At 47.0% G+C, this 27589-nt stretch overlaps 2 protein-coding genes across 4 annotated transcripts in view; one reads left to right on the top strand and one right to left on the bottom strand.

The window, feature by feature from the left end:
* Positions 1 to 27589, top strand: part of COQ8A (coenzyme Q8A) — a 685974-nt gene that overhangs the window by 406719 nt on the left and 251666 nt on the right. The gene's annotated exons all lie outside the window — the stretch shown is intronic.
* ITPKB (inositol-trisphosphate 3-kinase B) overlaps positions 1 to 27589 on the bottom strand; it is a 107732-nt gene that overhangs the window by 67159 nt on the left and 12984 nt on the right. The window contains exon 3 of one of the 3 annotated variants that reach the window (XM_050757477.1): positions 4355 to 19879. The exons of the other annotated variants lie outside the window; for them this stretch is intronic. Within the exon in view, the coding sequence (XP_050613434.1) occupies positions 19877 to 19879 (3 nt within the window). The 3' untranslated portion in view covers positions 4355 to 19876. Of the gene's footprint in view, positions 1 to 4354; positions 19880 to 27589 lie in introns of those variants that run through there. 3 annotated transcript variants of the gene reach the window in all.

The following is a 27589-nucleotide window of genomic DNA, read 5'->3' as shown; positions in this document are numbered from 1 at the left end:
GAATACAGGGAAGAGCTGGCAGGCAAGAACAATGCCTTAAGTTTTCTCTTGGTTCCTTGAACTCTCCACGGCCCTCTGGCCTCCTCTCACCCCCACTACCTCTCATAAGGAAGCAGCCCTGGCTTTCTAGTATGCTGATAATAAGGTACTATCAGGCCATCTGAGAAAAGTCTCATCTAGAAGGAAAGGACTCAGTGGGCCATCTGTTCTGTAGGAAGGCTTAAGGCAATGCCTCCTGGTCACAGCAACAATGCTATAGAGAAAGGAAAGGTGCAAGGGCAGGACAGAGACTGGAGGATGATCTCTGAGGATCTCTGCACCGCCAAGCACCCTCCGGGCTGCTGACGACACTCTTTAGATTCCCCAGTGTGTTATCCTATACTACAGCAGTATAGATTACAGCAGTTAAGAGCCCAGATAGTGCAGCCAGGCAGGTTTGGGCTCTAAACTGTGTTCACATACTAAAATTTTCTCAGACAACTGAGAAGTCATTTAACACCTCTGGGTCTCAGTTTCCTCATCTGCAAAATAGATGTATTAATAGCACTTACTTCACAGGGTCATTAGTAGGATTAAACAAGCCAAAATATTCAAACCACTTAGAACAATGCCTGGAGCATATTAAGCATTCAGTGAACATTAGTCAGTATCATCTTTACTGTCAGCTTTTTGAGAATAGTCCTTTCTGGGATATTCTCCATAGCACCCAGTACAGCAGAGCTTCATTAATTAAAAAAGAAAGAAAGAAAAACAAACACTAAGCTACTGTATTAGTCAGGGTTCTCTAGAAGGACAGAACTAATAGGATAAGTAAATATATAAAGGGGAGTTTATTCAGTATTAACTCACATGATCACAGGTCCCACAATAGGCTGCCTGCAAGCTGAGGAGCAAGGAGAGCTGGTCCAAGTCCCAAAACTGAAGAACTTTAGAGTCTGATGTTCAAGGGGAGGAAGGATCCAGCATGGGAGAAAGATGTAGGCTGGGAGGCTTGGCCAATGTAGTCTTTTCACGTTTTCTTGCCTGCTTTATTTTCTAACCACGCTGGCAGCTAATTAGATAGTGCCCACCCAGATTAAGGGTGGGTCTGCCTTTCCCAGCCCACTGACTCAAATGTTAATCTCCTTTAGTAACACCCTCACAGACACACCCAGCATCAATACTTTGCAACTGGCTGGACGCAGTGGCTTATGCCTGTAATCCCAGCACTTTGGGAGGCTGAAGCAGGCTAATCACAAGCTCAGGAGATCGAGACCATCCTGGCCAACATCCTGGCCTATCTCTACTAAAATACAAAAAATTAGCCAGGCGTGGTGGCACACAGCTGTAGTCCCAGCTACTTGGGAGGCTGAGACAGAGGAATCGTTTGAATCTGGGAGGCGGAGGTTGCAGTGAGCCCAAATTGTGCCATGGCACTCCAGCCTGGCAAGAGAGCAAGACTCTGTCTTAAAACAAAAAAACAAAAACAAAAACAAAAAAACCCAGAACTTTGCAGCCTTAAATCCAATCAATTTGATGCTCAGTATTAACCATCACAGCTATTAATATGATTTACTATATATGCAAGGCACTTTACCCACATTGCTCAGTTCCCACATACACCCAATGCCGAAAGTGTTTTCACAGAAAATAAATACATTGCCTAGAATGATACTAGTGATTGGCCAGGCTAGGATTGGAACTCAGCCTCTGACTCCAGAGCCTGCTTCTTCTTCCCAAAGGCTACATTGCCTGCCTGCAGAACACCACCTTCTGAGCCCCTCTACACTCATCAGAATGAGAAGGAAGTGGGACGCAAACAAAATTCAATCAAGAGAGGAAGAGAATACAAAAAGAGATGCTGGGAAGCTCAGAAGAAATTCACCACCTTGTCAAGGGCTGTGTCTTTTTCTGGATCTGGGTTTGTCATCTTTTGCAGCTTTTGCTTTGACTCTGGACATTAGATTACATAGAGCACTACATGGAGCACACAGTGCCTTCAATGAGAAACCAGCAAGCAGTCAGTCTGAAATTGTTTCTACAGACATAGACAAGACTTCTCACAATGTCCCAGCTACCTGATGACACTGATTCTTTATGCTAACACACCTCCAGGAACTTCAAATGCTTTTGGCACTCTGACCAGAAGCCAGCCATGCAGGGTGTGTGTGAGCTGCAGCGAGGCTCCCTGCTATATAAGCCCAGAACTCCAGCTTTTGGAAGAAGTATCATTTCAACAGAACAGAAAGTGACACCCCAACAGGAGAATTCCTACAAACTCTTAAGTGTGCTAACATCTTCCTAACAACAGTCCTACTTAAAAACTTCACTTTACCCATTTTCTCCAAGGACTTAATCTCTTAAGCTCCACAGATCCATGGAGCCACACAGCAAACTGCCAGCACACAGGGAGTAGGAGGGGTGGGACAGTCTTCCCGAATTCTGCTGCCGACTGTGCCTGAAATGAGTACACACACTTCAGGGGCGCTCACTAACCCACCCAGTTGTGACTGCAGATGTCATGATGACTGAATCCTTCTGACTCCTTGTCAGCATCCAGTGCTCCCTAATTCTGCAGAATAACTGGTACCAAATAGCCATTTCCTGCTCACCCATGGCTCCCTTAACAGAAAACTCCCTCCTCCTTTCTCCCCTAAGTCCCATGCACACACAGGGGATCAGAAAAGGCAGGAAATACTTGCCTAAGACCAGAGAAAATGCCAGGGAAGAGAAAGAGACAAGAAAATTCCACCAGATCTGTGTTGAGCAGGCACATGATTCCCCCAAGAGAAAAGTTCAACCTGCCCGGCGCGGTGGCTCACGCCTGGAATCCCAGCACTTTGGGAGGCTGAGGTGGATGGATCACTTGAGGTCTAGAGTTCAAGACCAGCCTGGCCAACATGGCAAAACCCCATCTCCACTAAAAAATACAAAAATTAGCCAGGCGTGGTGGTGGACGCCTATAATCCCAGCTACTCGGGAGGCTGAGGCAGGAGAATCGCTTGAACCCAGGAGGCTAAAGTTGCAGTGAGCCAACATCACGCCACTGCACTCCAGCCTGGGCGACACAGTGAGACTCCCTCTCGGGAAAAAAAAAAGAGAAAATTCAACTTGACGGCTAGCCCTATTTCATCATAGTGAGATACAGAAAAACGATTCCCTTCTGCAGGGCTGCCTATCCTCCTCTGATGGCCTCATTGTGGCTACCTGGTTACAAAGGCAGGCAACAACTGGCTCTAAGCCTAGAGAGAGATGACCAAAGTTGACTACGCTCGCACAGTAAGGGACTAGATTTAGTCCAATCATTCGGCTCCAAGAAATGCACGAAATACAACTACTGGTATTCTCTTTATTCGGCAGATGGCAATGAAGACCCATTGGGAGGGTGCCTTCCCATTTTGTCAGTCTAGGACCCGAGTGGAGCCCCAACTGGGAAGCCTGGGGCAGTGTGCTAAACCAGTAGCCAACAGATACTGCATTCCAATAGTGGCTTCTTGGACCCCTGGCATTTTTTGTTTTTACCTTTAACTGTTCCTTGCCTAAGCTCCCTCCAACCTCAAGGAGCTAAGAGAATTTCATTCCTTTCTAATTAAATATTTTTTCCTCCAATAGATAATCCACACTGACCCTATCGAGGGAAAATCTGAGCTGGTGTAACTGCAGGAGGTGGTTTATTTTCATAACAGTAAAATAAACTAAATATGCCCTGTGTTTCAGAAGCTTAAACACTTAGCTCTGACAAGAACCCAAGATTCCGCTTTGCCTGCCAAGGGCTAAGTGTGTATGCTGAAGCGAGAGAAAGTGATTATGAGGAAAAATGGGGAATGTCTGAGTGGGTAAAGAAAAAAAAGTGCAAGATATTATTAGAAAAACCTAATTGCACACACAGTCCTATCCCTTATGCAGGGGAAAGACCAAGTATCAGCACCCTGGGTGTGAAAGCCTGCACCAGGGGACCCGGGGGAACCAGGCCTGCCTCCATTTCTCGCTCGACTTGTTCACAATTAAAGGACGGCGCTGGAGTTCCTCCGCCCTCAGCTCAGGCCCGGTTCCCACCGCCCGACGCTCGCTGGTCGAGGCGGGGGCGCCGCGCGGGGATTTCGGGCAGGGCGATGGAGCAGGGCCTGCTCTACAGGGGGCTTTTCCTCGCCGCGGTTTCTTCCCCAGTCGCTGCCCGGCCCCCACCTCCTCTCTCCTCCAGCGCGCGCCCGGCCCGCCGCCCACGCGCGGAAGCCCGCGGCGGGGAGGGGGCTCTCCCGGCATGCTCGGCGGCGGCGCCCGTCACGTGATGGGGAGGTGGCCGCCCCTGCCGGCTCCGCCAGCGCCGGCGGCCCCGCAGCAGAGGCAGCAGCGGGGCTTGAAATGCTGTCTTGCACGGCTGGCTTGCGCCCCCCAGGCGGGAAAGACAAGGGGGCTGCTGTTGCTACTTACGAAAAGAATCTCAGCGCTGCTGGCTGCCGGCTCCCGGCTTGGGATCAAGGATGTGTTTCAGACTGGGTTTCCTCATTTGTAAAATGGGTATACTTTTTGTAGAGTTGAACTGTAGGTCAGGAGGCTCCCAAATCCTGTCTTCCCTCGTCCCCCTCATCCCCAAGAGTAACAACTTTTGATTAATTAATTTTGTTTAAGAGCTAATTTAAAAAAAAAATCATTTCTTTGGATGACACTGCCCAACTCCACGGACAGCTTGCGGAGCATAGCGGTTCTGCCCGAAACCCATCCGCCCAAGGCTTTTATTTTCCTAGATCTCAAACAGTGAGAGCGTCGGACTCTAAATACTGTTTGTTTAGACCCCTGAAAATTTTTGATAATTCAATCTTAATCTGAATTCCGTTTACCTTTACAGTATGAAAAAAGGGTGACTACAAAACTAATAAACATGAATAGTAAAAGCACTTCAGAAAAATGTTTAGCATGCCATAAAATACCAATTACAAAGCATTGTTAACTCTCAATAATTAGACCTCCGATATAATTATACGTGACCAAGAAAGTAATAACACTACTTATCTTTAAAGACGTTAATATAACCAAGGCTACCCACATTCCAACAGGTATCATAACTGCTCAACTTGAGAATTCCCTGTAAAAAACTTCTTGTGTGTGCTAATGAAGATGTGTGAGAATGGAGAAGAACTCAGCTAGTTTATTTCATGGACATTTATGAAAAACTGAATTGAGCGGGCAGCAATGAAAATTGTCATTCTGGGTAATGCAATATTTTTCCACTCTGGGGAAATGAAAAAGATGTGACAAAAGCAGTGGAGATAAAAGTGACACTGGGAAAGGCAGTTTACAGTGGCTTGAAACAAAGCAGTGCATCATTCTGCCAACTTTACAGCCAAGCTTTTTTCAGAGATCATTGGCTACTTAAACAGTAAGTAATGGACGTTCAACAGTGCTGTGCCCAGTGTAAAACTAAGAGGCTTTTATCTCTGCCGATGACATGAGAAATCCTGTGACTACACACAGCCTCAACTTCATTTGAAATCTTGAGCTGGAATGACCTTTCTTAAAGTCAGAGGCTCCTTTGCACAGTGGAACAAACTCCTCATAAAATTTAGAACTTGAAAGAAGTATTGACAAAAGCTTGTACTTTTTAAAAGAATCACAGCATTGTTCTTGCTTGGCCAAATGTATTAAATGTTCAAAGATGAATTCCAGAAGAGGTAGGAGATAAGAACAGCATCAGTAACTGGGATAAAATCAGAAGGGCGTAAGAAAAGTTATAGGTCAGTTACTCAAGGGCTCCCTACATTCAGGCCACTCTCCCACACAGCAAAATCATCCTAACATTATGTAAAATATTTAGGTGCTAATTCCTTTATCCCTCATTTCACATTTTTCCATAAACATTCTGATGGCCAGAGGAAGAGAGGAGAGTCCAGAAACAAAACTGATGTCCATCAGGCGCAGTGGCTCACGCCTGTAATCCCAGCACTTTGGAAGGCCCAAGGCATTTAGGTCACCTGAGGTCAGGAGTTCGAGACCAGCCTGACCAACATGGAGAAACCATCTCTGCTAAAAATACAAAATGAGCCGGGCGTGATGGTGCACGCCTGTAATCCCAGCTACTCGGGAGGCTGAGGCAGGAGAATCGCTTGAACCTGGAAGGCGGAGGTTGCGGTGAGCCGAGATTGCACCATTGCACTCCAGCCTGGGCAACAAGAGCAAAACGCCATCTCAAAAAAAAAACCAAAAAAACAAAAAAAAACTGATGTCAAAGCTTCTGATTTTCTCCCTCCTTCCCCAAGCTTCCTGGGTCAAATCCAAATATGCAGAAGTGCCTATGGGCACATACAGGCCTGAATACCTTCAATTTCCCACCAAGGAGACTTGTATCTGTGACTGCCTCCACCCCATTCCAGGAGGCTAGGCTGGCCTTGTCCACAGCTGGAGGTTGCAGACATCCCCTCTCCAACTATATCAACTTATACTGCACATTTTCTCCTGACTCCTGAGGAAAGATCTTGGAGGCCCGAATCATTTATTAAGACTCCCTGTCAGGCAGGTCATTTGAGGAATTAGAAACTCTGAAGTCCCTGGGAACTGAAGCAAAGCCTCTTAGCCACGCAAGCCCAGAGTGCTGGGAAAGCACTTGTAGAGCCATCAGAAGGGATTTCCCCCCGCATCTTCCACCTCCCAAGCATCCATATGTTCACATAAACATCAACCCAACCAGTTTGTTGCCTCTTGTTCCAAGCTGTTAAAGGGCTGGGAGAGGAGGCTGAGGGTCAGCAGGCAGAGGCTAATATCTGCTGGGAATTGCCAGAAAGATGATCCCCCTTCCTGTGAGGTGAAGGTCAAAGTCACTTGAATCCCATTTCCACTCCACAAACCTGTAAGAGTTCAATTGTTTCAAAGGCAGTATGAAATTTAGAAAGATTAAAGTGATGGGAAAGAATGTGGTACCACAAAGTAGAACTCAATCCTGGAAAATACAAATGGTAAAACAATAAATAAAAATACCTGATAGTGAAACCCATTGGGCTGGACAGTGGTTTCCTCCAAGTTAAGTACAAGAGACTTCCTTTTACCCATTTCCATACCTAGGGTCCTTGACAGAAAACTTTCTAGAATGTGGGTTTTCTGAACTAAGAGGGACTTCAGAAATCAACAAGTTTTTGGGTTCTAAACCTGAAGACCGTGGGCTAGGATCTAGACAGGCTTCTTGTTATCAATGTCCTGAAAGTGCAAAATGGCCTGTGAAATGTGCTTCTCTCTGGAAAGAGGGTGTGTGGCTTTCTACCACTTTCCAAAATGGCATAAGACCCAAAAGGGGTTAAAAACCACTGATTCGGTCCAGCTCTTGGATTTCACAGATAAGGCCCAGAAAACTCAATTGAGTGCTCCAAGTGACAGGGCAAATTATATGTCACCTTCTAAAGCTGGTTGGGGCCTGTGGGAGGAGGAGGAGAATACCACTCGGGCTAACAGGTCTTTTCCATTTCTAATTACAAGGATTCCATGAAGTTTCCAGCCGCCAGTCTGTCTGGCTTTCTGGGCCTGGGTGTGTCAGTTGCCACTCTGCTGCCGAGGTATACAGATGGCCAGGGGACTGGGGTGGCTGGATATGGCCAGCAGCCAGCTGGCTAGCATCCAGGCATCAGCTCTCAGCCAAATTGCTTCCTGGGGGCTCAAAAAGGGGTTTCCAAAAAGTCCAGTCCACAGAATGAGGCACAGTTCAATCCTCTAGGGACTCATCACTAAGGGTGGTTGCATAAGAAAAACTACGAAAAACCATCACCCTCCAGTACCATATGGGCTCTATTTCCAGGTCAGCGCAATTAAGAACAATTTCACAAGGCAAAAAAGGGACCTAGTAGAATAATTCGGAATAAAAACATCATTGCCAAATAAAGTACACTTGTATTTTCTTTTTTCTTTTCGTTTTTTTTTTTTTTTTTTTTTTTTTTTGAGATGGAGTTTCGCTTTTTTGCCCAGGCTGGAGTGCAGTGGTGCCATCTTGGCTCACCGCAACCTCTGCCTCTCGGTTTCAAGCAATTCTTCTGCCTCAGTCTCCCAAGTAGCTGGGATTACAGGCACCCGCTACCACACCTGGCTGCTTTTTGTATTTTTAGTAGAGATGGGGTTTCACCTCGTTGGCCAGGCTGGTTTCAATCTCTTGACCTCAGGTGATCCACCTGCCGTGGCCTCCCAAAGTGCTGGGATTACAGATGTGAGCCACCGCGCCCAGCCAATAAAGTACAATTTTAAGAGAAAAACATGGAATGGAAAAATATTTGTACATTAAGTAACTGATAGCTTAAAAAATACTATCAACATGTTCAGGCAGTGGTGGCTCAATGGGGATAAATAAGCAGCGTACACATGAGTAATTAAAGGCCATCATCACAAGGAAACATGTAGAGTCCCTCTTGAAAACTAAAGAATTACAAATTATAACTTTAAGGGACAGTAAGACAATATCAAACTACAAACAAAATCTAGTGGTCGTAGGGAAACTGCAGCACTTAGACTTTGCAGATGACCCCGTAAATAGGCTCAGTCTTTCGGGAGAGTAGCGTGGGAAGATGAAATATGCTATACATCATTCTTGGTATTGGACATTGCCCCAGCAGTATCACTGAGGGGAACACTTCCCAAGGAAGTCACTAAAGGGAGAAAGAAAAGAGGTCGTTTTAACAAAAATGCTCATGCCTGCATATGGCAATAGCTGCAACAAAATATGGAAACTACCCACCCAAAGGTAGAAGTGAGATGACGTAAATGGTGTAGTGGCTGAAAGTTCACACTCAGGAATCAGACCACACAGTTCATTACTATATACTCTGTGCTTCAGTTCCTCATCTGAAAATGGGTCGCCACGAGGATTACAAGAAATAGTCAATGTAAGACACTTAGAACAATGACTGGCACATCATGAGGACTTGATAAAAGTTAGCTGCAATTATTCATTTAAAATGGCAAGCAGGTGACCTGCATCAATACATGAAAATGAAAATATAAAATGACGTTAAAACAATAAAAGATAAAATTAGTACAACCAGACTGCAATTATGTAAAACAAAATTAGGTAGTCGAAGACCAAATTGGATTTACAAAGATTGTAAATACCTAGAATGAGTTAAATCATTCATTTAGTCGTGGTTATCATTATTTAGTTATGGTTATCATTAGCTTCTTTCTCTGTAATGTTTAAGTTTTTGTTAAAAACCAAAAAGAACAAAGAAAAAATAAATCAAACCTGCCTCAAGCTGTTGGCAGAATGAGGTAGGGAACAGTTCAAGGGACCTAATTGAGACCCACCCAAATGCATGCTCCTTGGAGCTACTCCCAGAGTCAATACTAATTGTTATAAGCCACTCCCATGCTAGAGGCTGACTTAGGCACGAGTATATGAGACATTCTGGTCAATGAGACACAGGGGATATCTGCTGGGAGCCTTCTGAGAAAGATGTCTCGGCCTTAGACACCATGAAGAGCCATCCCCACTTTTTCCTCCAAGGGATATTATCATGTCCACACAGGACAGAGGCCCTGCAGCACCCATCCAGAAACCATGAGGAAAGATGAGTCAACACGTTGTGGGACAGAGCAGAGAGAGACAGACAGAAGACACAGGTCTTTCAGTAACTCTGCTGTGCTGATGAATTAACCAGTGCTAAAACTGCCTATGCTGGGACTTGTTGATTAAAGTGAAATAATGTGTTTTATTTATTATTCAACTCTACTGGGTTGCAGTTTTCTGATACTTGCTGCTGACAGCATCTTAAGTCATGAGGCAGGGAGCCTGAGCAGCTTTCTATTGGAGGCCTGGCAGACCATGCTGCCTTAGGCCAGGATTCTGCCAGGCCCCTCACTGTATTCCATGCTGAGGGAGAGCCTAAGGGAGGTGGAAGAAGACACTAGTATCTCCATCCCCACTGAACACGAGCTACACCAGGCCTCAGAACAACTCCATATGGCACAGCAAGCAGGTGGCAGCAGTGGGCAGCAGAGCCCCAGACGTCTGGCCCCTTAATAGGAGATCTCCAGAGGCCTCTGGGCCACCAGCTCTTTCCTTTCTGGATTCACCCATTTCACAAAGGCTGTGACAAAACTGCCCTCCGGGTTAGGGCTGCCAGAAAAAGTACAGGATGCCCAGTTAAGTTTGGATTTTTAGATAAACAACGAGTGACTTTTTAGCATGAGTATGTCCCATGCCTTTATTCTGGCTGCACCCCCTCCCTGGCGAGGCTAGGAACATCCAGAAATAAAGATGGCCTCCCCTGCCCTGGGCTGCCTATCTAGGCTGCCATGGGTGTGTCTGGCCCAGTGGTAGGAGGATGTCCAGTGTCTGCCCTCTCCAGGTCTCCGATGGGTCTAGGAATGTCTGATGTGCATTTTATAGTAACAGACAAGCAGTGGCTAACACTAAAAATGTATGGGTGGGGTGGGCGTCACTGCGGTCCTGGGACACTTGGAAACTATGCAGCAGGCTGTGGAGGGGACTAGGGTAGAGGCAGGCACAGTGGCTTCTGACATCCAACTTTCCCCCAACGAGAACTTCCTAGATAAAGCAGAAGACGTGATATTTCCCTGACCCTCCTCTGTCTAAATATGAAACTTCTACGACTAGGGACCAACGATGAGAAGCGGCAGGGGCAGGGCCTAGCCCTCACCTGTCCCTGTCTACAGGCCCACCTGACCTGCAATTAGGTTTCCTCACTGTCATTCTCCCTTGGGCCATGTCTTACGGCATGATACTCCTGCCCAAAGACAGTGCTTAACTTGCAGCACTATCTTCCCACTTGAAAAGAGTCCCTTAATAAAGCTCACTAATGAGAGCAGAGCCTGGTTTCTTGGAACCTTGCTTTATGGTTCCCTGTCTAGTATCCTGACAGCATCCTGCCTGGAGCCAGCACTAGCTCATAACTGCCTGGGAAGAAATCACTCCCCAATGGGAAGATTCACGACCCACCCACCACAAAATTCAGCCACATACCAGTACCACATTCCCTGCCCCTGTCTCCTCTCCCCTGACTCACGGCCTCCTCCAGAAGGTGCCATGCTAACAAGTAGCATTGGAAAAGAAGTCTGGGGTGGGGCAGCTGGTGATTGGCTGGTGATCATGTCCCTCAGAAGAACAGAAAGGGGGACACAAATGGAAGCACTTGTGTTCATGGTGAGCCATTTTAACTAGTTATTTCTTTTTAGAAACTGGGAGACAGAAAATAAACAGAAACTGCAGGTAGCAATGAAGTAAGCAAGTAGGGCCAGCTACCTAAGTTTCAGGGTCCAGTGCAAAGTAAAAATGTAGCACCCTTGTTCAAAAAACAGGAAAAAAAGTGCCATAAAAGGTACTAAAATAAACTGTTTCCTTCCTTTCTTCAGCAGGGTTTCTCTCAATTTGATACAGTGTTTCGTATTTGCTATTTAATGAGTGCAGAGTCTCACAGGACTCTGGGAGCCCGCCCCTTGACTCTGGCCACTCTGTCTACTGCGTTCCTCTACCCGGCGGCCAGGCCAGGAGCAGAGAGGTCTCCTCTTTCCACACACCTGCCTGGGCAGACCCAAAGTGATTGAACACTCCGTGCTGGGACACCCACGGTATTTGGATCCGGAGTGAGCTGAATTCTCACGGAGTTGCCTACTTTTTGGCCCTGCCAGCCTGGGGTGGGGATGGCCACCACACCCTACCTTGGGACACCAGTGACGCGAACCCTGTGCCTCCCTGAACCTTCACCCAGGCCCCTGATGGGACCAGAAGAGTCAGTAGTTGCCAGGGGTGGGGAGAAGGAAGCCAGGTGGGGCTGGAGCCCAGGGAATTCATGCTTCATTGTCTTACTGGACTTCACTTACAAAACACCAACTCAAAGAATTATCACGAATTTCAAGGCAGCAATGGCCAGGCATTCAACCCCAAAAGTGGGGCCCTTCTGAGCATGCGGCCGGTGCAACTGCATTCATGAAGCCGGCCCCACAGGTAATAGTGCTTATTAAGAGACATCTTATTAAGACATTCTTATTAAGAAAAAGTGAAAACAAAACCAAACAAAATGCACAAGATTCTCCAATTAACTGTGAGTGCTCGTCAATTGGGTGCTCATAAATAGGACCAAAAAAATGAAACTTCTTCACTTAAAAAAATTAGGCCAACACCCTGTCCAAGCTGACAGGACATTTCTTAGCCTAACATCGTCTACCTCCTTCCTACTCCACCTCCCCAAAGTCCTTTAACTCCAGTTCGATGTCCTCTTGAGATGTTGCCAAGATAAGTAATTCCTTGCGGTGGTTCCTAACCAGATGCAGTACCTGCCTCCAGCCCTAGAGGGTGTTTTGAAAGAGTGTATGTGTGTGTGTGTGTCTATGGTGTGTATGTTGCACAATGGCAAATAGTTCTTCAGGGCCCAGATGCTCAGTGTCCTTCAGTGTGCTGGACAGTCCCAAACAATGGGGATCGTCTTACCCAAAATGACAATCATGGGCTGTTTGAAAAAACTGCCCAGGGAAATTGCAAGGAACCAATGCTTAAATGGAAACCTCCCAACCCGGACCTCCCATCATTTGTCATGGCGATGACCAGTGCTGAACAGAAGTTCCTCAGGAGTGTTGCCCATCCCCATCCTCTCTGGAGTTTGAGCTGAACCCACGAGGGTGTCTGCTCATACTTAGCATCCCTCACCACCACGTCCATCCCTGACCCAGAGACTCCATGTTAAAAGGCAAAAGGGGGAAGAGGAGGGGCTTCCCTGTGGGCTGGTACCATGTTGGTCCCCAGCTCAGCTAGTGGGAAGCTCACTAGGGTGAGGCTGGGCATTTGCCTGGACATCTTTATTCTCCTCCCCCTTCTACAAAAGGCCTCCCTGCGGGGAAGGTTTTCTCTCTCTCAGAAGGCGTCCCTCACTCTGGCCCCAGAGCTCCGGGAGAAGGGCTTCAGGAAATGTTCTCCCCGGTGGTGTACAGTAAGCCGCGAGGGTGGAAACTTAGCAAGAGTGAGATAACAGTCTTAGTTTTATATATAGCACCTGTGTCTTCCGGAGACCTCAGAGCATAGGATAAGGACAGGGTTTCAACCACCTTCCCACCGTACTAGAGATGGGCAGGGCTCACTGTGAGGCAACCCTCTCGCTGAGTCCTGCTGCTGCCCCCTGTCCTGGCAGCCCAGACCCCCTTCCTGGGAACTGGCAGGCCCTTGTGAGGTCCATAGCCATCTGGCTCTCCAGGCTTCGTGGTCACTGCAGGGACAGTCCTGATCCTAGGATATGTGAAGGATAAGTGGGTGTTCACAATTACTCCAACTGAATGGACAACTGACAAGGTGAAGAAAGCCGAGGCTGTGTGCGCCACCAACAAAGGGCCTCCTTTACTCAAATTCCCAGAGCCTGGGCACTTGCAAACACTCCCTACACAGCTGTATGCAACGTGCCCATTTTACAGCCAGGAAACAAAGGCGTTGAAGGGAAGGTTGAAGGGAAGGTCACGGTGAAGGGAGCAGTCGGCTGGAAGGAAGTGAGCTGGTGTTGCCCTGGCCCTGCACTCCCCAGACGGCCTGTGACCTTGTTCAGGACCATCTGTTCTGGCCCTGAGCATTCAGGCTCCTCTTACATTATCTGGTCCTGTGTGTCCTACTTAAGCACCCAGAAGGGCAATATTGCCCTCCGAAGGAGAAAATAACAATACAGATTGCAGGTGTGAAAATATTAGTGTCCCGGGGCATCACGGAGCGCCCTGAGTGTCTGCTGGGGGAGGGAGGAAACACACAACTCAGATTAGGCAGCTATCAGCAAACCACAGGATGGTCAGTAACACTCATGCAGCTGCACACAGCTTCCACTGCAGGGGTGCATGCATGTGCACACCCACACATATCTACACACCCACATATCTACACCCATACACGCATGCATGCACATACACACACATACACTGCACACTTACCCATATACACACATGCATGCACACACAAACACACACGTGCATATGTGCAAATACACACACACATATATACACACACACATACACACACACTCATGCTCTGCTAAGACACCAGAGGCGAGGTGACTCTGGACCCAGCTGGCTGTTCGACCTCTTCATGTCTCTAGAATGCCCCCGTTCCCGGTTCCCAGATGGCTACTAATTCTGCCTTCCTTTGAGTTGCTGCCTATGTCCCATTCCTCCCACTCCCACATTTACACTGGCTCCCTACACACCATGCGGCAAAACAGTTCAGAAATAGAGTGGAAACCAGGTTTGGAGAGAACACTTTATTGGGGAGGGAAGTGGCAAACAATTGCTATTTTTATTTCTGTTTTTCTAAGGCCTCTGTGCCCCCTCTGTCAAGGGGCGACAAGGACAGCGTCCTCCCCACAGGTTTCCGGTGTCATCCCGTTTTAGATCCACTGTAGCCAGGCACCCTCTCTATCTCCTAACCCCAGGGCCAGGGCCAGGGCCAGAGTCGTGGTCTGGAGGAGTTTCTAACAAAGAGAATGCTCCTTGGTGTTTAAAGGAATGTGTTTGGGGTTTCTAAAATCATCCAGAATGTTCTCAGTCGCTACTGTTGGCATCTCTTCTCAGACACAGCCCCATAAATTCAGAGTTCATGAAGGACACCCTCCTGCTGCTTGACACTTGGCTCAGGCTTTAAAACTATTACAGTGACAGCCAAAGAAAGCATCCTGGGTGTTCAGATAATGATCAGTGTCCTGAACAACTGCCCCTCCTCGTAAAACAATCTACCACATCCAGACTGTATTGACTTCAATCAATTCTATCACTCCCACCCCAACATCCTGACTCTTGAAACTGAGGGCTTGTGACCTGGTCCCACAAGGACTTTCTTTAACTTATTCAGATAATTGCTATTTTTAAAAATCTTGACCATCTATGGCAAAGGGCCCTTCTTGAAAGCCAAGCTAGGAGGCTGTCAGAGAGCAGATGATGAGTTGTGTGTGCTTGAACATTTGAGGTATGGGCCTCTGACATCTATGGTACACCTGAGTGCTGCCCCCAAATATTTCCAGTTCTCCTGGGCACATGGTAGGACTCTACTCCCTTGCCCCCTTAAAATTAGGTGAGGACAGCAGACTTGCCTGGCCAATTAAATGTGACCAGAAGTGATAAGTGTTACTTGTCTGGAATGCAGCTTTAGAAGTCAGTATGTGATTCCCCATGTTCTCATTCCCTCTGTACAGTAATCAGCACCATGAGACCACAGCTGACCCAGATCAGGTATGTGGCATGAGTAAGAAATAAACCTTTCTTGTTTTCTGCTGCCAATTCTGGGGCTGTTTGTTACTGCAACATAACCTAGCTCATCCTGACTAACACAACACCTTTGATTTGAAGTAAGAATGACATAGAGAGCTGCTGTGACCCTGGCTTGCTGCTTGAACAGAGGAAACAAGAGAACAGCACTGAAGAGGGAATTAAAGGGTCTACAGAAAACTACCCGCCATCCGCAAGGTTGCCCTGCTTCCTCCTGCTGCCGTGCTCTTGTGCATGCACATTCCTCTACTCCAGATAGTTTTCCTTTTTCTCTGCCTTTTTTGAACTCTCTGGAGTTCAAAATTCAACCCCAGTGGCACCATATCTGAGAATATTTCTCTTCTCCACCACCCTAGGTAGTGTTGGCATCTGTCCTCTGCTGCCAGCAGGAATTGGGACTTCACATTGTAAACATGCTTATTCTCTCCCATAGCACTCACTCATCTAGGAAGACAGTACAGAGTGGTGGGCACAAGAGCAGGCTCTACAGCAGTGCTTTTCAATCAGGGGCGATTCTCCCCACAGGGGACATTTGACAATGTCTGGAGACATCTGGTTGTCACAAATGGGGGGAGGTGCTACTGATCAGAGATACTGCTAAACATCCTACAGTACACAGAGCAGCCCCACACAACCAACAAGTATCTGTCCCTAAATGCCAATGATGAGAAACCCTAAGAATATCTTGGTTCATAGCCTGACTCTTCTATTACTATGATTTTAGACATGTCACTTAACTTCTCCTTCAATACCTACCACATAATAAAAGTATAATAGGTATTAGGTATTACAATCTGCCCCCTCTACTAAACTTCAAATCCCTAAAAAGTAGGAACTAAGCTATGCTTATATATGTATCCCTACTGCCAGAACACCATAAACGTTTGTGAACTCCATGAGTAAAGCATTAGTTCACTCTTTCCTGAAAGCTAGTTAGTCGCAGGTAGTAGATAAAACCCTCTACCTTGTACCAAAAAGACAAGGCCTGTGCGTGCATTCTCTTTAGCAAAACTTCTGCTGGTTTTAATAGAAAGTATTTATTCTAGTTCATTGCGAAGCACAAATGCAAGTATAGTATAGTAACTCTGACCCAGAATATTTAAGAAACCAGAAGATCACAACCATCCTGGAAGAATGTAAGTTCATGGAAATTAAATTTTATAACAATGATGCTATCTAGAGAAGTAACTTGAATCAAAATGAACTAACTACTCACCAATGGCTATAACATATTTTATGTATTCAAACAAACCAAACACAAATATCAGATTTTAATTTGAGTCAGGAATGTAACAAGAGGTTTTTGTATAGCAATATTTTCTGTTTTATTTTTCCCACTCAACATCAATTTTCTAGGTATTACAAGTTTTCTTTCTTTATTAAATCAAGCCATTTGAAACCTTCAAAATATGCAAGATTTCCTGATTAATACTGTAATACTCTATTGCTTTTATTTTTATGTATTTATTTTTGAGATGGAGTCTCGCTCTGTCGCCCAGGCTGGAGTGCAGTGGCAAGATCTCAGCTCACTGAAACCTCTGCCTCCCAGGTTCAAGTGATTCTCTTGCCTCAGCCTCCTGAGTAGCTGGGACTACAGGTGCCCGTCACAATGCCTGGCTAATTTTTGTATTTTTAGTAGAGATGAGGTTCTGCCAAGTTGGCCAGGCTGGTCTCAAACTCCTGACCTCAGGCGATCCGCCTGCCTCGGCCTCCCAAAGTGCTGGCACTACAGGCGTGAGCCACCGCACCCAGCCCTCTAGTGCTTTTACATGCCATTTTCTGAGCTTATAACATGTTCATACACTTCTAATCAGACAACTTAAAGTAGTGTGGTTGATGTGAAAAATACTAAGAAATCCCAAGTTGCGGCATGCAGTAAAAATGCGTAAGAATAGTTTTGTATATCTCACATAAACCCAAATCATTTTCTGCCAAAAATTGCTCTACCCAAAGTATTTCTGTTCTTCCCATACTCTAAAAAGAGATTTGGTGGCTCTAAAATCTTTTTTTCTTCTTTTTTTCTAAAAATCTTCTCTTTATTTTCTTTTAAAAAGTTTTTATTTTATTTGAAGTTCTAGGATAAATGTGCAGTTTTGTTACATAGGTAAGCAAGTGCCATGGTGGTTTGCTACACCTATAACCCATCACCTAGGTACTAAGCCCCACATGCATTAGCTATTTATCCTGATGCTCTCCCTACCCCAATCCCCGAAAGGCCTCAGTGGGTGTTGTACCGTAAGTTTTTTTTTTTAAATATATTGAACAACTACAACCAGCATCAAACCTAGGTTTTAAAAATGTACCAAAATGGAAAAATATTCTGAACCAAACCATCATTTGATTCAGTTCCAACTTTGGTCTTGAGCCCAATCAAATAACCACTGAAACATGCTGGACAATTCTAGTGGGCCATGGGGACTGGGTGGAAAGCCTGTGGTCATCTGTCTCCATGAGACCATTTCCATTCCCCAGGCTCAGGGAATACATGGGAAAATCCTCTGCCCATTTTCCAAAAATCCTTTAAGCCCATATAGAAAACAATACTTTCTTTGTGATAGATTGTTTATACAATTTCACCAAAGGAGATTTTGCAAATATTATATAGAATTCATCATACTGAGGGAGAAACAACCATGCCTTTTAGTTTCTTCTGATTCACTGAAATAAGGACTAAGATGCTTTATTTCACACACTACCAGGTTCATGTATATCAATGGGCAGAAAAACAAACATAAACACCTTCGTAAGCAGATGACATCTTCCCCTGTTTCTCGATGGAGACCAAACCCTCCAGCAGGTACTCAAACTAGCAGCAATCCCATTAACTCTCAAGACCACTTTCTGCTGCCCCAGGAGTTAAAAGAAGACAAGGACATGGCCAAGCGGCCTAGGGTGCAAGGTGAAATCCAGTGCTAGCTCTAAAGAGAAAATTCCTTCCATCGCTGCGGTTATGAGTAGTTCTAAATTACATACCCAATGTTTCTTTTTTGGTTTAATTATAATAAAAAGGGGAAGCATCTCTGGGACCTTCAGCATGACTGTTGCAAAACTAAACCCAAAGCACAGGCCCAGGCTGCAGAGAGACAACGGGAAGCACCAGTGGCGGAAAGGAAGCCTCGCCCAGAGCGGGGCCTGGTCCTCAGCCACCATCTCAGAGGCTCCCAGAGGGAGGTGGCAAGGAGACACTCTGCATCTGCTTCTTTGTTTTTATTTTTATTTCCAGGCCCAACAATCAATAAACAACTTTCCTTAAATAATACAGCACCTGTGAGTCAGCCTGGGTAAGCTCCTGTGGAGACGGGGCTGGGAGGTGATGGCATGTGGGCAGGGGCCGCCGTCCTGGCCGCCTACACACCACAGCTCCCGCCGAGGCTGCCTGCCAAGGGGCATGACTGTGTCTTGGAGTCAGAGAACACTGAGGGCAGGAAGGGACCTCAGAGATGACCAAGCACCTTCACCTGAAGCCCTGAGAGGCAAAGCCCAAACCGGAGGCCAAGGCTTTTGATACCCTGCCGTTTTTATAGCACCTCTGTGGAATTTTTCTTTTTCTAAGCCAGATCATTCCACAGAAGGAGACAGTAAATAAGCCAGTGAAAAGTTGACATCACCAGCCATTAGAGAAAAGCAAGTTGGCCAGGCACGGTGGCTCATGCCTGTAATCCCAACACTTTGGGAGGCCAAGGTGGGCGGATCACAAGGTCAGAACTTTGAGACCAGCCTGGCCAACATAGTGAAACCTCATCTCTATTAAAAATACAAAAATTAGCCGGGCGTGGTGGCAGGTGCCTGTAGTCCCAGCTACTTGGGAGGCTGAGGCAGGAGAATCACTTGAAACCAGGAGGCAGAGCTTTCAGTGAGCCGAGATGGCATCACTGCATTCCAGCCTGAGCGACAGAGCAAGATTTCTTCTCAAAAAAAAAAAAAAAAGAGAAAAGCAAGTTAAAACTACAATGAAGGCTGGTGTGGTGGCTCACTCCCATAATCTCAGCACTTTGGGAGGCCAGGAGATTTGAGACCAGCCTTGGCAACATAGTGAGACCCCGTCTCTGCAAAATAATTTAAAAATTAGCTGGGCATGGTGCTGCACACCTGTCGTCCTATAAATAGCTACTTGGGAGGCTAACGTGGGAGGATCCCTTGAACCTAAGAAGTCAAGGCTGCAGCGAGTTATGATTGCCCACTGCACTCCAACCTGGGCAAGCTACAGATCAAGACCCTGTCTCAAAAAAACAAACAAAAAAAAACCTACAATGAGATGGCCTTGCATACCTGCATACCTACCAGAGTGGCTAAAATAAAAGTAGTTACTCAGCTACTAAATAAAATGCTGGCAAGGATGTGGAGAAGCTGCAGCACTCATACACTGCTGTGGGATGTAAAATGGTGCAGCCACTCTGGAGAGCAGTGTGGCAGTTTCATAGAAAGTGAAATAAATATGCAACTACTGTACAACCCAGCAACTGCACTGCTGAGCATTTGTCACAAATAAATGAAAGCTTACATCACACAAAAATGTGTACACAAATGTTCACAACTGCTTTATTCAAAATAGCCAGATCTGGAAATGACATAGATGTCCCCTCCTAAAAAGTGAATCGGGGACCGGCACTTTGGGAGGCCGAGGCATGCGGATCACTTGAGGCCAGGAGTTTGAGATCAGCCCGGGCAACATGGCGAAACCCCGTCTCTACTGAAAAATACAAAAAAAGTAGCCAGTTGTGGTGGCGTATTCCTGTAATCCCAGCTACTTGGGAGGTTGAGGCTCTAGAATCACTTGAACCAAGAAGGTGGAGGTTGCAGTGAGCCAAGATCACACCACTGCCCTCCAGCCTGGGCAACAGAGCAGGACAAAACAAAACAAAAAATTAAATCAGAAAATCTGAGGGTAGCATAGCAGAGACTGAGAAATCCAATTTCAATAAGGAATCCTGGTGGTCACTCCCTGCTGACTGCCTGTGCCTGTGGTCATTCACTTGCCAGCCCACATGGCCTTCACGATGGAGGCCACAGCCTCACCTGGTGACTGCAGCTGTGCTCCTTTCCAGGGAGCTGCCACAGCATGCCCAGGGTTCACACCCTTCAGTCCCACCTCTATCACCCATTGAAACTATCACCTATTGAAAGCCTGGGCCTCCTGTCTCCTTTAGGTCCTCACCCATGTCTCCTAATTTAAATGAGGATTTAATTTAATTTACCTGCAGGCAGGTAACCCAACTTGATTGCATTCAATGCCTACTTAGGTACTGACATTATAAGCCCACAACAACTTGTACGTGTTGGACTCATGCCCAGGCCGTGCAGCTCCAGGCTGCCTGGGTGCTTCACAGTACAGCAGTACCTAGCAAGCCCTATGCAGTCAAGAGGCCCACGATGCTCTCTCTGGGTGGCCTGAGGCAACTGGACATGTGCAGATCCGTGCTCTGTATCTGCTGCAACCCTCTGTCCTGTGGGCAGATCTGCCCTTCTTCTCCCTGTGGGAGGCAGGCTGAGTCCCTGGGGACCCGGATTGCAGAGTGAATGCCTTGGGGTGCTCCCCTTTTCTGCTATCGGGAGCTTGTTGCCCTGCTACAGCTGTAGCAATGAGGAGCTTTAACCTTTTCCTGCCCTTTAGGGTTAAGAGTTCTCTTCCAGTTCATCAACCTAAGGAGGCAGCTCCAGGGGCTCACTTTTGCTGCAGTTGCATCTATTACATCCCTTTTTTAAACAAAGGCCCTTTCATTTATAAGGAAAAGAATCCTCTCTTAGTTCTACCCCTCAAATAGAGAATTGATCTTTAACCAGACTAAAACGCTACTCCAGGGAACCTATGTCAACAACTGTCTTTCCCCCAGGTCCAATATTTCCACAGCAACAACCAATCCTAATTCCCTCAGCCACTTCCCAGGGCTGTGGTTCAGAGCCCCATCGTTCCACCCACCCGCCTCTGCATTCAATTCAGTCAGTCCCCAATCCCCCTAAAGCAAAAGGCCCAGAACTAAATTCAAAGCCACCTTCCTCTGTTCTCCAGGTGACAGCTGATGGGTGGCAGGGAGGACAGGGTAGGAACTTGAGAGATTCGGATGAGTTAAAATCCCAGCCCTGCCCAGCTGTGGGCTTGGGACTAACAACTTGTATGTCTCATCCTCATCTCTAAAAGGAGGAAAATAATGAATGCCTTGCAAAAATTACATAAAGTATTTGATGGAACATGCCTGGTACGTAATAGGCACTTCTGAAATCATTGCTGCTATTATTTTTATTATTATTGTGCATCCTAAGACTGCTTAGTATTTTTAACAGCCGCACCACCTGTTAATTCATATTGAACTGATAGTAAAATTATAACTTCCAGTGAATTTCAAAAGAAATATTGGCTGGGCACGGCTGGATGTGGTGGTTCAGGCCTGTAATCCCAGCACCTTGGGAGGCCGAGATGGGTGGATCACGCAGTCAGGAGTTCAAGACCAGCCTGGCCAAGATGCTGAAACCCCACTTCTACGAAAAACACAAAAATTAGCCAGACGTGGTGGCACGCACCTGTAATCCCAACTACTCAGGAGGCTGAGGCAGGAGAATTACTTGAACCCGGGCAGCAGAGGTTATAGTGAGCCAAGATCCCACCACTGCACTCCAACCTGGGCAACAGAGCAAGACTCTGTCTCAAAAAATAAAATAAAATAAAATAAAATAAAAAGAAATATTGGCCGGGCGTGGTGGTTCATGCCTGCAATCCCAGCACTTTGGGAGGCTGAGGCAGGCAGATCACCTGAGGTTGGGAGTTTGAGCTCAACCTGACCAACATGGAGAAACCCAGTCTCTACTAAAAAAAAAAAAAAAAATACAAAATTAGCTGGACGTAGTGGCACATGCCTGTAATCCCAGCTACTCGGGAGGCTAAGGCAGGAGAATCTCTTGAACTTGGGAGGCGGAGGTTGTAGTGAGTCGAGATTTCGCCATTGCACTCCAGCCTGGGCAACAAGAGCAAAACTCCATCTCAAAAAAAAAAAAACGGACATATTGATGAGCCAGGACTCCCTCCATCCTATCCTATGTGCAATTGACTTTTAAATACCTTTATGTGGAACTCATGTTCCCTTTTACGATGTCTGGTCATGGGGTCATACTGAACTATTTTCTTTTTTTTGTTTTGTTTTGAGACGGAGTTTCGCTGTTGTTGCCCAGGCTGGAGTGCAATGGCGCGATCTCGGCTCCCTGCAACCTCTGCTTCCCAGGTTCAAGCAATTCTCCTGCCTCAGCCTACCAAGTGGCTGGGATTACAGGCATATTCCCCCACGCCTGGCTAGTATTTTGTATTTAGTAGAGCCGGGGTTTCACCATGTTGGTCAGGCTGGTCTGGAACTCCTGACCTCAGGTTATCCACCCGCCTCAGCCTCCCAAAGTCCTGGGATTACAGGAATGAGCCACCACACCTGGCCTTTTTTTATTTTATTTTATTTTATTTTTCTGAGATGGAGTTTTGTTCTTGTTGCCCGGGCTGGAGTGCAGTGGCACAATCTGGGCTCATTGCAAACTCTGCCTCCCGGTTTCAAGTGACTCTCCTGCCTCAGCCTCAGGATTAGCTGGGATTACAGGCGCCTGCCACCACACCCAGCTAATTTTGTATTTTTAGTAGAGATGGGGTTTCACCATGTTTGCCAGGCTGGAATCAAACTCCTGACCGCAGGTAATCCACCCACCTCAGCCTCTCAAAGTGCTGGGATTACGGTCATGAGCCACCGCATCCAGCCATAAAATATTTTTCTGAAGGTGCTCAAATCTTCTTTCCAAAGTCAGTGTTCCCAAACTACAGTCAGAGGCCAGGCTCATGGTCCTTAGCAACTTGCCACCTGGTACATTCAGGGCACCCCCACTTCAGGCACAACATGGATCCTTGGGGCTTCTCGCCACTCCAACTCCTAGGAGACATTCCTGCCCTCCCCTGGGAATATGGTATTTGAGGCCAATAGTGACAGACCAGAAAATCTAGCCCAGTTCAAAATGCCAAAGACAGGATGCCAGGAAGGACCCCAGGACCTGCAGGGCTCCGTTCAGCTTCTCAGTGTTAACCAGCAGTCTGCAGAGGTGGGAGACGGCTCGGCTCTCAGGAGAGAGAAGTTGATTTTTAATGTACAGTGTAATACCGCAAGGTAAACAGCATCCCAGACGCTGCTCCATATGCCTTTACCCTGAGATCGAAACTAATTACCATTCTGTGTATATTTCCAGGTTGGGGCAATAAGAGAGTTACTGTCCAGCACATTTGCCATCAGACCACCTCTGAGGTCAACACTGCCACATGCTAACAAGCTCCTTTCGTGGTTTCAATCCTCCCAGACATCAGCCCCTTCATACTGCAAAGGGCAGAAAGAAACTGGGGCTTGGGGAGGTGTTAGGGCATGCTGAGCCTGAGACATATACGTCTGGAAAGGGGCACAGTCTCAAAACTGCATATTCAGAGCCTGGAAGCTCTGTACAGATGCCTCATGGGTCCTGGGGCTAGAAAAGGCTTGAGTAGATCACCCTGGACAGAAAAGATGCAAACTCCCAGGGTCAATCCTGCCTGCTGCCTGCCCACCCCCGCCCCTCCCCCACCCCTCCCCCGCCCCCCGAATTACAGCCGAAAGGAAGGAGAGAGTTCCATATCACACATCCAGTGTGTAGCAGAGTACAGACCGGGGTTTGGCAGGCAGAGGTGCCCAGGACTGTGGTGATGCCACTCTGTGCTGCTCAGATGGAACCTGTCGCCATCCAGCTTGGATCCTGCATGGGTTCCAGTAGGCCCTCTTGGGACCTGGAAGTGAGCTGGTGTGCTTGGGGTTCATCAGGTCCGTCCAGTCACCTGACTGGCTTTTCCTTCCACTCCACCATCCCAGCCCAGATGACAAGAGCACAGCATGGCCTTGTGACTTGGTAAGTGCTGGGTAGGTTCTCTGTGGCTCACTTCAAGAGGAAGCTATGGTGATGCACAGTGTGCTTCAGAGACCCCAGAGCCACATGGACCTGAATCCCTGTGAATGGACACTTGACGGGCCTCACTGGGTGTGCAGTAAAATAAAACATCTCCTTAATCTCAGAAAGAGCCTGTGTTAATAAGCACGTGCCTGGCCTGGCCACCAGATGCGGCACAGAGAAGAGATGAAGGCTAATTAAATCACACACATCCAGAGACCTCCTTGGTAAGAAAAGTCACAGCAATACAGAGTAGTGTGTGTGTGTGCGCGCAGAGATATATATATATATATATATCTCATTGGCTCTCTTATGAGCTACAGTGACTCTAAAAGATGCACCAAGAAATCAGAGGAACAAGAGGAAGGGAGGGAAGGGACGGCTTTCACACCCCAAATGCTGGGTGTTTTGTGTCTGAATGACCTCAGCCAGTTTCCACCTACAAAACAGAATAAAAAGAGGCTGGTCCCCAGGGTGTGTAACCTGACACCTCTTGCCAGCAGCTGAATACAGGGGATTGTTTTTTTAAACTTCAAGTTCCAACCCCTAGTAACAAACTGAGGCCTCTCCTGCAACTGAAGAACCTCCTTGGAAAAATAAATCCTGCTGCCTGTTTTGTCATCATCTTCGACAATTAGCTGTACTTGGGATGACGCGACTCGAGCCACTTGGTGAAGGCGATTAGGGAATCCACTTAAAAACGCTCTTCACAACTGGAGGAGGGGTGTCCTCTATTCCACCCCTGTTCTGCACCCGGCACTTGAGCCGCATTATCTCCTTTCATCTTCACAGCAGCCCCTGAGAGAGGCTTATTATCCTCATGTTAGAGATGAGGAAACTGAGGCTCAGAGATGTTCAGCCCACACCAAGGTCTAGGACGGAGGGAGGGTGTGGGTTCAGGTCTGGCTGGCTTGGGCTCCACGCTCCCCAGCAGACCATATTGTTTCCGTGCTCAGCAGAGCAAGCCTCCTCCAGCACACACTTCCTACAAACATCAATGTCAAAGAGCTCCCAGACCCCATGACCTCTCCTCTTCCAAGGGAAGAAGGCAATACTGCCTCAGGCACCCTTATTCACTCTCAGCCAGTCAAAGGGAATGGTGGAAGTCGCAGGTTCAGCATAAAATGTTAACGAATGGCATCACAGCTGCCTCTGAGGTCCATGCTATTGTATCGAGCATTTAGTATGTCCAGACGCTGTACTAGGAGGCATTCCCCACCTTACCTTGTTTAAGGCTCACAGCCTTAAGGTGGGTATTATCAGTCACATTTCACAGATGATGCAACTGAGGGGCACAAAGTTTTCTCTAGGGTCACACAGATAGGAAGTAACAGAGTTTAGACTCAACCCAGGACTACCACTCTCAGGGTTCTCCCCCTCCCCCTAGGGCTCTTCCACAGTTAAGGCTCCATAATGCGTACTAAGCAGAAAAACCCCTGCCGAGCTCTCCTGACCAAGTCCTGGTCAATCGGGGTCCTCCCGAGAGCACAGCAATAGTGCAGCTGACTGGGCTCTGCACCGTGCATCTGCTGAGCATCAATTTGTGCAGAATCCAACGCTCCAAATCAAGTCCTGGAAGAGGGGTGCCCTCTTTCATTCCAGTCTCCACGAGCCTCTGGATCCAGAACAGTCTCTTTGATCGACCACTTCCAACAGAGGGAGCAAATTCCTCAAGACCTTTACCCCAGACTCCTTCCCTAGAGGCTGTTGCCCAAATCCAATTCCTTTACTCCCTGTTCCACAACACGTACTGAAGCTTTCTGCATTGTGCATGCCAGCACCAATCCATTACTTATTAACTCATATTTAACGAACATGCTTGCTCAGTGGCCATACAACTTGTTCTTCAGTTTCGCAAATCTCCAGTATGTCTGTTGGCATTAACTTTGTCTTAGAAAGCAGATCCCCAAGGACAGGGACAGCATCCGTTAAGCCGTTCTTTTCAGCACAGGTGTCTACAGACAAGGGTATTAAATAAATGCCTACTATTTGGGCCGCCACTGGGTGCAAAGTGCACTTCTCAAAGTGGGCAGCCACCCGAAGGGAGATCCAGCTCTGTGAGAAAGGAGGCAGTGTTTGCCAGACCTAGCCCAGGGCCTGGCCATACAGAAGAGGCACCAAGTATGTATCTGCTGAATGTAATATCTGCATTAAAAGCTCAAGACTTTGTTGAATTCCCCTCTTTCACTTTCCATGACACAGAAGAGAAAACCACTACATGGTACTAGGAAAGTCCATGCCCCCATTAAGTACCCTCAAACTCTAGAGTGCAGTGCAGTCTCCCTGTCATGATTCAGCAGCTGGCGGCCTTGTTCAGGGAGCATGAGACCCCTGCTTTGGGGCCCCCTTCTCGCTTGCTCCAGCCTTCCCTGGTGTCTGTCACATCTGCATGCCCACTGACAAGTGGGCAAACTACAGCCAGAGGAGGCTGCATCCACAGTCCACAGTGGCCAAGATGGGCACACAGGCAAGAGGAGACAATGCTGTGGCTGAAGTGAAACCGGGGCATTATCCAGAATGTCTCCTCATCCCAACCCCGACCTCACTGCTCCGTCCACTTCAGAACTGGCTCTGCTGTGGATGCAAAGATTGTTTTTAACATAGTCCTTAGCGATTTCTCTTTAAGCAAGGTCAGAATACTCTTCATGAGTGAGTGCTTGCCCTTGTCCATCCTTTTTGTAAAAGTTTAAAAGCAAAGTCATCATACTGATAATTAAAAACTCATTTAGGCAGGAAATAATTCACTCTCCCCAAATGACTATATACACTGCCTCATTTGGACTCACAAAGACCACATGTGGTAGGAAGACTATCAATATACCCATTTTATAGATTGAGGATACCCAAGTCCAAAGAGGCCCAATGAGGTCAAGTGCTGGATCTGAGAGTCACAAGTCTTTCAAGCATGTTGCACTTGTAAAGCACAAAAAACATTCTCAGAGGAGGCCTTGTCTCCTTGATTACTTGCAATTAGCCAGATGGTGAATATTAATGCGTGTTTAATGCTGTGATGACTATGATGATGATGAAGGAGAAAGGTTAAGAAAAAGAGAAGGCCAGGCTCAGTGGCTCAGAGCTGTAATCCCAACACTCTGGGAGGCCAAGGCGGATCGGGAGGCCAAGGTGGAAGGATCGCTTGAGCTTAGGAATTCGAGACCAGCCTGGGCAACATAGCAAGAGATGTCTCTACTAAAAAATAAAAAATTAGCCAGGCATGATGCTATGAACCTGTAATCCCAGCTACTCGGGAGGTTGAGGGAGGATCTCTTGAGCTGGAGAGAGCGAGGCTGCAGTGAGCTGTGATTACACAACTGCATTCCAGCCTGGGCAACAGAGTGAGACTCCGTCTCGAACAAAGTTTTTTGTTTTTGTTTTTTTTAAGAAAAAGGTTTCAGCGGCCTCATATAGACTAAAATATCAATTATAACACATTCAAAATGTCCCCTACACTGGCGAATGTTTAATCTGTAAG

Source organism: Macaca thibetana, chromosome 1 (genome assembly GCF_024542745.1).
Source record: "Macaca thibetana thibetana isolate TM-01 chromosome 1, ASM2454274v1, whole genome shotgun sequence".
Taxonomy (NCBI): Eukaryota; Metazoa; Chordata; class Mammalia; order Primates; family Cercopithecidae; genus Macaca; species Macaca thibetana.
The sequence above is the reverse complement of the archived record's forward strand: the minus strand, read 5'-3'. Positions and strand labels throughout refer to the sequence as shown.